Source organism: Mus caroli, chromosome 8 (assembly GCF_900094665.2).
Source record: "Mus caroli chromosome 8, CAROLI_EIJ_v1.1, whole genome shotgun sequence".
Lineage (NCBI taxonomy): Eukaryota > Metazoa > Chordata > Mammalia > Rodentia > Muridae > Mus > Mus caroli.
In genome coordinates, this window is record NC_034577.1 from 86,269,234 (window position 1) to 86,279,824 (window position 10,591).

Here is a 10,591-nt window from a genome sequence, read left to right on the forward strand (position 1 = left end):
CGCAGCTACAGGCTCTTCCTCTCCCCTCCCACCGCCTCCTACTGCGGGCGCCGGGGGCGGAGGCTGCCAGCCCATTATAAAAAGCAACCGAGACCAGCCGCGAGTGACTATTAGGAGCTGCGACGCGGCCCAGCCTCCTGGCCCGCCGAATTCCTGCACTTCAGCCATGGCTCCCTCGCCGCTCGCGTGGCTGCTGCGCCTGGCCGCGTTCTTCCATCTGTGTACTCTGCTGGCGGGTGAGTGGGTCCCGACCCTACCTGGGGAAGAAAGGAAGGGTATGCAGACTGCATCTCCCTGGGGAAAATAGGCCCCTGCGAGTCCCAGCCATCCCAGTGGCTTCTGGGGTGGGAGTCGGGGAGACACCTCGGAGGGTCTGTGGGAGGCAGAAGCTGTGTGGGGAGGAGAGCGAGGGCTGAGAGAAACCTGAGCAGGCTTCTGGCTGACGGACAAGAGGTGGTTCTTCCTACTGAGGTTAACTATAACCTGTATAAGCTCTGGCCCGGGGCCAGGGACTAGGTAGGACTTTCCCCTGCCCTGTCGCTCCAGGCCCCCAGAAATAGTTAAGGTCAAGGTCACTGCAGCTCACGGGGATGGAGCTTGTCTCTAGTACTGGCGTGCAGCTTGTCGTCTCTCTGCCTGTGTCTCCCCCATCATCCTTGCCACTTTCTCCAAACCCAGCTTAGAAAATATTTTGTCTCTACGGACTTGCTTCCTGGACTCCACTACCTGGTAGTATAAGGTGTAGACATTCCTAGGGACATAGGAAAGATGGAGAGCTAGAGCCAGAGATCTGTCTGAGGATGCTCAGCCAGTATGCAGGGCAGGAGAGAGTGATGCCCAGGGACTTAATGAAGGAGAGACCAACAGCCTTGCCCACCTTCTCTGTTGACCATTCCACCTCCGTTAACCTCTAGAGCTCCATCCATCCTCAGGGAGGGCCGAGGCTATTTAGCCAGGCTAAATTAGCAGGTTGTCGCTCAGAGAAGGTGGCACTCTGCCTTAGGGCGCACAGTGAAACTGGAAAAATTGAGAGCCAACCCCCAGCATCCATGGAACTAAATCATCAGTGCCACAGGGAGCTGGGTGGGTGAGTGGGTGGGAGTGGGGGTGGTGGGATAAAATTGTGCCTGCCTTTCTGCTGTCTGAGCCCTGGCCCTCAAGCCTGAGATATTTGTAGACAGTGCACACTGGGAAGTAGGAATCAGATGGAGGTTGCTTTGCCATCACCTCCCTGTGTGTCAGTGGAGCAGGGTCTTGACTTCTCTGGTCCCAGCTGCTGTAGCATTCATCACATTACCGGTGAGAAAACTCCAGTGTCTAGGGAGGCATTTTGGAAAGTGCATGTGGTCATGGTGGTGGCTATCACTTTCCTAAGCTGATAGGGAAATCCTAGGCAAGGTTGAAAAGAAAACCCAGAATGTCTGATGTCTGAGGACCCTAATCGTGGTTGCTGGCTTTGCCAGGACACAGTGAGGATAGATGATGCAACCCCAGTGAACCTCAGCTTCTTCTCTCCTTGAATGAGGTATTCAGCTGGGTTCACCCTGGAGCTCCCTCAGCAAGGGGTGGGGGGTGTCTCAGGCTTTAGGGCTGCTGCAGACTGGTGCAGGGCATCTGCGTCAGTCCCCAAATGTGGGTCTGCAGGGCTGTGTCAGGCGAGCGAGCCAGCGCTCAGCGCTTTATGTAACAAACCTGCAAATGCAAGTTGGAGCAGGGAAGGCTGCTCTCCAGCACTGACGCATTCACTCCCACTCAAGTCTCAGCAAGAAAGAGAAAAAGAAAGAAAAAAATATCTGCTTTCAGATGTTCCAGCCTGCTTCCCCCATCCTCAGTGGGGGTGGAGGGGGGCAGAGGCGGACAGCTCCAGTGTCAGTCAGATCGAGGGCCCTATGGATTTAGTTAGAAGCCCCACACACACACACACACACACTTCTCTGTTGGTCGAGGTTTTATATGCCATTAAGCACCTCTGCATGCATCTCGTCCATTCACTTGGTTGGCACACTGGACACCTGCTGTGTGGCAAGCGCATTTCTGGGTGTTAAGACCACAGCAGGGAATAAAGGGGCCACGGGACCCAGCTCTCAGGGGGCTGAAATTTGGCTGCAGTACACAAAAATAAACCAGTAAGCCATTAGTCTGTTAGAAGGAAAAAGCACAGGAAGGGAGGGGTGGCTTAACTTGTGTTGTTTGCTTGGTTTGTGTTTTGTTTTTGAGGCAGGGTCTTTCCATGTAGCTCTCCTCCTGCCTCAGCCTCCTGAGAGGGGCCTATGGGAAATGTGCTGTCCCGTGCCTACGTGATGTTGACGTTATCTGTGGGAAGGAGGTTGGGAAATGAATGAGCTCTCTATAGGATGATGGTCCTCCCAGGGGATATTTGGCAATTTCCAAATTTATTATTATTATTATTATTATTATTATATTACAAATGTCCCAATATTTTCAGCTCCTGGTGTAGAGTGCACAGCATCAGTCCCCACAACAAAAAATGAGCAGGTCCAAAATGAGAACAGTACAGCCATTGAGAAAAGCTGCCTCAGGGCCCACCCACTGTGTCTTAGCAGTCCTTAAGGGACAACCGGAAGCATGCTTCTCCCAGGAAGCCTCCCCTGATTACTCCTCACATTTGAAAGCTATCTCTCATTCCTGTCAATCCTAAGGTGTTTGTGAATGGCCAGAATGTGGGGCTTTGCCAGGATTATGCAACTGTACGTTTAGGAAGAACCTGCTCTGCCACAAGCAGTAGACTGTGCTTACAGTGGCAAGCGGCTGAACCCTCTGATCTTCAGCTTCTGCATCCATCTATAAGAAGAGGATAGCAATGTGCCCTATGCAGGGGTTGGGAGTTTTATTAATTCTCTTACTTATTACTGCTCTTATTGAGCAGATGTGTGTGTGCTGAACACAGGATCTGAAACACAGTAGGTGCTCAACCTTCCTCATCATCATCATGTGTATCTTACCTGCCCATAGATCCAGGACCCTTCTGAAGGCTGAGACAGGTCCCATTTTCACCCCAACTCCCATTCAAGCCAGTGCTGGCTGACTTAAGAAATGGATGGATGGATGGATGGATAGATGGATGCATGGATGGATGGATGCATGGATGAATGGATTCATGGATGGATGCGTGGATGGATGGGTGGGTGGATTCATGCATGGATGCATGCATGCATGCATGGATGGATAGATGGATGGATGGATAGATGGATGCATGGATGGATGGATAGATGGATGCATGGATGGATGTGTAGATGGATGGGTGGGTGGATGCATGGATGAATGGATTCATGGATGCATGCATGCATGACTGGTGAGTGGATTAGTTATAGGCAGTGAGTGAAAAGAAATTGATGGGTGGGTGAGACTTTGAAAGGGTGACAGACGGACAGGTGGGCGAGTAGGGTAGGGTGGGTAGATGGATGGGGGAGGATGAGTAGGAACAAGAAGGGAGCTAGGAGAAAGGAGGTAAGTAGGAGGATAGAAAGCTGGGTGGATGGATGGATGGATGGACAGATGGACAGATGGATGAATGGATAAATAAATGGGTACATAGATGGAAGGGTGGGTGGGTGGATATATGTAAAGGAAGACAAGTAGACTGAAATATTACTTCTTTTATGAGTTTTTACTGAGTGCCCAGGTTGCCAGCAGTGAGGAACACAGTGGCGCAGACACAATGGATCTCTAATCCCTCAACTCATTTAGTGGACAGTAGGTGGCTTGCTGGACAGAAGCGCTGTCTCCCTTTCTAGAAATGAGAACTTAGGACTAAAGAAGGGAAAGGCTTCTCTCAGTGATATAGCCATCCTGGTAGAACCCAGCCAAGGGCTCTGTGGCCCTCACAGCTCTGCAGGCAGTAGTGGTCTTCTCTATCCTAGTTGGGGGATCATCCTCGCCACACAGCTGCCTATCTCAGATCATCCCATGATTTCTCCAGGAAGATATCTGCCAGACCCATGGAGGAGTGGGCACCAGGGTCTTAGGAAGTGGGGACACAGCTGAGCTATTCTTAGGTCTACTGAGGAATGGAGGAGGGCGAAGGAGTCTGGGGGTAGCAGAGATCAATCCTAGCGTAGTTCCTCAGGAACCACCCACCTTGTTTTTTGAGACACAGTTTCTTCCCTGGTATCTGGAGCTCAGTGACTGGTCACTCCTGACTGGCCAGTGAGCCCCACGGATCTGCCTATCTCTGCTCCTCCAGTGTGGGATTACAAACACACACTACCATGCATGGTTTTTTTTACATAGGTTCTGGGGAATCAAACCCAAATCCTCAAGCTGGTGTGGCAAATACTTTAGCTACTGAACCATCTCCCCAGCCCTGACCTGTGACTTTCATAGCCTAGTTCTTAGGGGAGAGAAGACAGCACTGTAATTCAATGAGGTCAGGAACTACTAGGACTGGTCTTGATGACCCAGCTCAGACCTGCAGCCCAAACTTCCTTTTCCACAATGTGGAGTGACTCATGGCCAGGAGGTGATGGGGCAAGGAGTTGGTTAGGCTTTGTGCTGGCTTTGGCTAGTTCTTTTTTTTTAGGGGTTGTGCTGAGCACAAACTCATGCACACCACTGTATCCCTGAGCTCCGTCCGCCCATCATTCTTGGCGAGATGGAGCATGTTTGCACATCCATATGTGTGTAAGTATTATGCACAAGCAGTGTGTTTCAGTGGAGCTGAAGAACAATTAGGCTCCCAAGTTCTAACAGCTGAGTCAGCTTACTCCATGCTACTTCCTGGGGAGTCCTTGGGTTCTAGATGTTCGATATAGCCTTTACTCAGATCTAGAACCCAAGCTCTTCACACACACACACACACACACACACACACACACACACACACACACACACACACACACCATTTTCCATGAGTTTACACTGGGGCAGATGATAGGACACTCTGCTGGAGATTTAGATCAGAGGTTCTCACCCATGGGTTGTGATGTCTTGGAGGTCAAATGACCCTTTCATAGGGGTCGCCTAAGACCACCTGCATATCAGAATGCATACATTATGATCCATAACAGCAGCAAAATTACAGTTATGAAGTAGCAACAAAACTAATTTTATGGTCAGAGGTCACCACCAGTGAGGAACTGTCTAAACCATTGGTTTAGACAATGCAGGCTGATAGACACAGAATGCAAAAATGTTTATATCAAATAACTAGGTTTATCCACTCACAGAAATCCCTGCTATCTGCATGCCCTTGCCCCCTACTTTGCTCCCACCTTTTCTCCTGAACTCCTTATCCCAAATTCATTCTGCAGAACACAGGGGGATCTGCTCAGCAGACACTCACACACTTCCCAGGGAGGTAAGCTCTCCTGTTCAACACAGAACCTTACCTGATCTCTGCACCTGATCACATGTGTGTGGAGGAGGAGGATGCATGTGTAGGGTGATTGCTGAGCACAAGACAGGGATGAGCAAGGAAGGCAATGCCGTGGGGGTGGAACAGGGCTGGAAGAGCAGGACTGCTCCATCACATCTCCCTTAGATTCCTCTGCCCACTATGACTTTATTTTAAAAATTAAACGTTTCCAGGCCAGGAATTGTGGTCCACACCTTTAATTCCAGCACTTGGGAGGCAGAGGCAAGCAGATCTTGATGAGTTCAAGGCCAGTCTGAGCGTCTTAATGAGTACCAGGATAGCCAGAGCTACATAGAGACCTTGTCTTAAAATAATAATAATAATAATAATAATAATAATAATAATTACTATTATTATTATTATTATAACAACAACAACAACAACAACATGAAATGCTTCCCAGGTATCAGGCAAAATGAGATTTATAAATAAAGGTTAATTTTTTATCAGTCCAAAACAACCCCAGAGGCTGAGACTCTTGCTGTCTGGCAGGTTATCAAGGGTTGGGTTAGATGTGGACTCTGGCTTGGGAGTATAGCCTTGAGGAGCTGAAATGGGTATGGGGCACCAGATGCCCAGGGGTCCTACTGACTGCTGGCCTCTGTGGATCCAGGTCAGCATCTCGGCATGACGAAATGCGACATCATGTGCGACAAGATGACCTCACGAATCCCAGTGGCTTTGCTCATCCGCTATCAGCTAAACCAGGAGTCCTGCGGCAAGCGTGCCATTGTGTAGGTATCCCTTTCGACCCCCAGAGGCCCTAGGACATTCCAGCCCTCCCTCTCCCCCTCCTCACCCTGGGCTTCCTGCCAAAGGCCTTAGCAAGTGTGGGCCTTGTTTCAGGCCCACAGGCTATCTCGCTGACCCTAAGATCAGTAATAAACAACAGAGGTGGGAAATGGTTTCCTGGAAGGCTCACCGTGGTTCAGGGCAGCACCCAGGATGGAGCCTCCTCTCCTCAGCCCACTAGATCCCATGGGGAGGTTGAGGGAAGTGGCCTACTAGAGCAGGATCCAGACTAGGCAGGAGATGGGTAGCAGCAGGGTGAGAGGAGGTGGAGGAGCTAAAATGATTGGCTAACCACAAGGATGGTCATCACCAAGTGACAGAAGAGCAGGGCCCTCAGAGCCTCTGGGGAGGAAACAGGCCCAGTCAGTCATTTTCTGCCTGGCCAGTTTGGTCCCTTGTTCCTTCTGGGGCACATGGTGCATACTGTTTGCTCAGTCCCGAGTCCCTTCCCCAGCACTGATGGTGCCCCCTTGAGCAGCCTCAGCCATGCAGGAAATGATCAGTGTCCTTTTAAACTCAGGCTCTGTTGGAGGAAGTCCAGCGTTTCCTGTCCCTAGACCGCTCCCTCAAAGAGTGGGGTTCAAAGTGCATTCCTGCCTGCTTGCTTTGCTCCCCCAGCAAGGATTACTTCTTCCAGATACCCCCCAAATGCTTCCCTCTCTCTTCTAAAGGAAGTAGAAGAGGGAAACTGGAACCCTTGGGAGTGCCACAGCTTCCCAGAATACCCCAACTGGGCATGCTTTGTCTGTCAACCTCCTTTTCCCACGTGTTAAAGGGCATTAGCATAGTGGCTACAGTGTAGAGTGTGTATGAACTGCAGAGGCTGTAGCGTGGAATGTGGGCTCCAGTCAGCTCTGAGCTGCTGTTGGGGCAAAGCGTCATGGACAGCCTCATGGGAAGCTCTAGACAGAAACCCCACTCAGAGCCCAGAGCCCCTTACCTTGGTAGCAGAGATGCAGTTGATACTATGGTTATTTCTAAATCTTACAATCCCTGCTGTGACGCGATGCACTTTCTCTAGATAGTTTGCCCTTTATTTTGCTTAACAATATCACAAAAGTTGGATGCCCATTTGCTTGGGACTTTCCTGGTTATGAAAGGGGAAGTCCCTCAGGCTGAATGCTGAATGCCACAGTTCATCTGAGGTGGAGGGTTCCCCTCCAGACCACAGGCATCTCAGCCGAGGGAAGACTAGGAGACATAGGGGATGGAGTGGGCCCCAAACCTCATGCTACTAAGCCAGGCCAGCTTGGCTGCAGAGCATGCGAGCAGTACCCCACACCACAGCAGCCTGGCTGTCTAGAATCTGGGCATCACCAGCCCCCTGTTTTCCTTATAGCCTGGAGACGAGACAGCACAGACACTTCTGTGCTGACCCGAAGGAGAAATGGGTCCAAGACGCCATGAAGCATCTGGATCACCAGGCTGCTGCCCTGACTAAAAATGGTGGCAAGTTTGAGAAGCGGGTGGACAATGTGACACCAGGGATCACCTTGGCCACCAGGGGACTGTCCCCATCTGCCCTGACAAAGCCTGAATCCGCCACATTGGAAGAGCTTGCTTTGGAGCTGACTACTATTTCCCAGGAGGCCAGGGGGCCCATGGGGACTTCCCAAGAGCCACCGGCAGCAGTGACCGGATCATCTCCCTCAACTTCCGAGGCACAGGATGCAGGGCTTACGGCTAAGCCTCAGAGCATTGGAAGTTTTGAGGCGGTTGCCATCTCGACCACCGTCTGGCCGAGTCCTGCTGTCTACCAATCTGGATCTAGCCCCTGGGCTGAGGAAAAAGCTACTGAGTCCCCCTCCACTACAGCCCCATCTCCTCAGGTGTCCACTACTTCACCTTCAACCCCAGAGGAGAATGTTGGGTCCGAAGGCCAGCCCCCATGGGTCCAGGGACAGGATCTCAATCCAGAGAAGTCTCTAGGGTCTGAGGAGATAAACCCAGTTCATACTGATAATTTCCAGGAGAGGGGGCCTGGCAACACAGTCCACCCCTCAGTGGCTCCCATCTCCTCTGAAGAGACCCCCAGCCCAGAGCTGGTGGCCTCGGGCAGCCAGGCTCCCAAGATAGAGGAACCCATCCACGCCACTGCAGATCCCCAGAAACTGAGTGTGCTTATCACTCCTGTCCCCGACACCCAGGCAGCCACCCGGAGGCAGGCAGTGGGGCTACTGGCTTTCCTTGGTCTTCTCTTCTGCCTAGGGGTGGCCATGTTTGCTTACCAGAGCCTCCAGGGCTGTCCCCGCAAAATGGCGGGGGAAATGGTAGAAGGCCTCCGCTACGTCCCCCGTAGCTGTGGCAGTAACTCATACGTCCTGGTGCCAGTGTGAGCTGCTTGCCTGCCTGCCTGTGTCCAGAGTGTGATTCGGACAGCTGTCTGGGGACCCCCCCCCATCCTCATACCCACCTTCATCCACGCTGGGGAAATGGGAATGGAGAAGCTGGACCCTCCAGGGGCTGTGGGCTCCATCCGACCCCCCCTACCCTGAGGGGTGGCCCCGGAGGCCACCCTAGACCACTATTCACTTATCAGAGACAGAGCAGGTGACCTTCCAGCTCCTCTATATTTGAAAGAATCCTCTGCTGCTGGCTGGTTAGAGGGGCCCTTGACACCCCAACTCCAGTGAACAATTATTTATTGGATTCCCAGCCCCTGCGACGACACCTGTTTCCCGCGCGCACCGTGGTCCGCCCATATCACAAGCAGCAGGCCAGGCCTATCTGCCTGTCCCCCTGACCTCCTTGTGTCTCCTGGCTTTGCTGCAGTCACCAGTCCTTCTCCTCCCCGGCCAGCTGCGGTGCTATCTGCCCTATGTCTCCCTCTATCCCCTGTACAGAGCGCACCACCATCACCATCAACACCGCTGTTGTGTCTTTTCTTGCATGAGGTTAATGCTGTGTTTTCTGGAGCTCTCTGTGAAGGGAGACAAGCTTGCGTGAGGGTTTAAAGTGTTCCTCCCCAGACTTGGATGTGCTGTGAAGGCATGCTGCGTCTGAAGGAAGGGTCCGGTCCCCACTCGGCTACTGGCACCACAAAGTGCCCCACCTGTAAAAGGAAAGAAACGTGGTCCAGAGCTGGCAATAACCTGTGGCCCTGACATCATCACTTTCTCTGAGATCCTTGTCTCCACCCCTGGGTGCAACCCCGGCCCTTATCAACATTAATAGTCACTGCCATTCCACTGGACTGACGTTTTTGTACCCTGCGATTCTGAGGGCTGGCAAGGGGTGGCTTGAGAGTGCAGATCGTACCCTGTAGGGCCCCCCCAAAATGGAGGCTGAGTTGGGGACTTGCAGGAACAGAGGCCAACTCAGATGGCTTCCCCTGTGTTCTCACTAGGCACCCCTCCCCCATGCACCAAGGTGACAGTCACAGGTCTGCCCTGGCTAAAGGACAAGCCACATAGGAAAGATTAGGACAAGCCCCTCGGAGGCAGAGGATCCAGGGTAAACCCCTGGAGTGGCCACAAACCCAATTTCAGTGTAGGGACTTGTGCATGTGTGTACTTGAATAGTCAGCTCATACAGAGGCTGTCAGGGTCCTTTCCTATCTCTGAGAGCACTGTTCACGCCAAGGACTCACCTTTGCCCCCACTGCAGGCAGGGCCAGAACTCCCATAGCATTCTCCAAGAGCCCCGTGACATTTTCTGGAAGGGACTCTGCCCTGGGCACAATGTGACTGCTGAAGCAAGGAGCAGCTGAACAGCACAGAGCCGGCAGGCCACGCCCCTGGGGGGGGCAGCTCTCCCCACCCTGCTCTGAATAGCTCCAACGTTACCTTCCTTTACCTTCTTACCCTCGGAGCCTCCCAGGGGCGGGCTTCACCCAGAAGCCAGTGACTCACTCCTTAATAGGTGGAAGCTCAGTTGGCTCCTGAGAGTGAGAAAGCCAACCCCTTGTCGACCCTCATCCTGGGAAGCCTGTGGGCGGCTCTGGTCTCGCTCTACAGTACCAGTTGTAGGCCTGAGCCGCAGCAGCCCGAGTGCACTATATCCTGGCTCCTTCGTTGGGGAACCTTTAAGGGTTGGGAATAATGTCGTCAGACTTTGTTGGTTCCTCCCTCCCCGAGCAGAATGTGGGCCGTAACAATCTGAGGAGGACTTTGGAAGTTGTTGATCCTTTAGGGTTTTTTTTTCAAGCATCATTACCAATGTCTGTGCCATTTTGTATTTTACTAATAAAATTTTAAAGTCTTGTGAATTAAATCAGGGAATTTTTCTCTGGGGTAGGCCTCGGCCAGGGTGGGGGTGGGGTGGGAGCTTGGGGAATGGAAGAGGAGACTGGACAAGTTCTAAGACCTGGGTCTCTAACTCATTTGAATCAGAGGTAGGGATTTTCCCAGAAGGCCCTGCAGATGGGAATGAGGAGAACTGGGCCCTGGCCTGGCCCAGTGCTGCCTCTGTGTGTGTAATGGTGAC

General features: G+C 52.2%; 1 protein-coding gene across 1 annotated transcript; it reads left to right on the forward strand.

Moving 5' to 3' along the window:
* Cx3cl1 (C-X3-C motif chemokine ligand 1) lies at nt 1-10,378 on the forward strand. The gene is made up of 3 exons (XM_021170703.2): nt 1-236; nt 5,988-6,108; nt 7,506-10,378. Exons 1-3 carry the CDS (start codon nt 167-169, stop codon nt 8,500-8,502), a joined length of 1,188 nt encoding a protein of 395 aa, XP_021026362.1. The 5' UTR covers nt 1-166; the 3' UTR covers nt 8,503-10,378.
* Nucleotides 10,379-10,591: the final 213 nt, after the last annotated feature.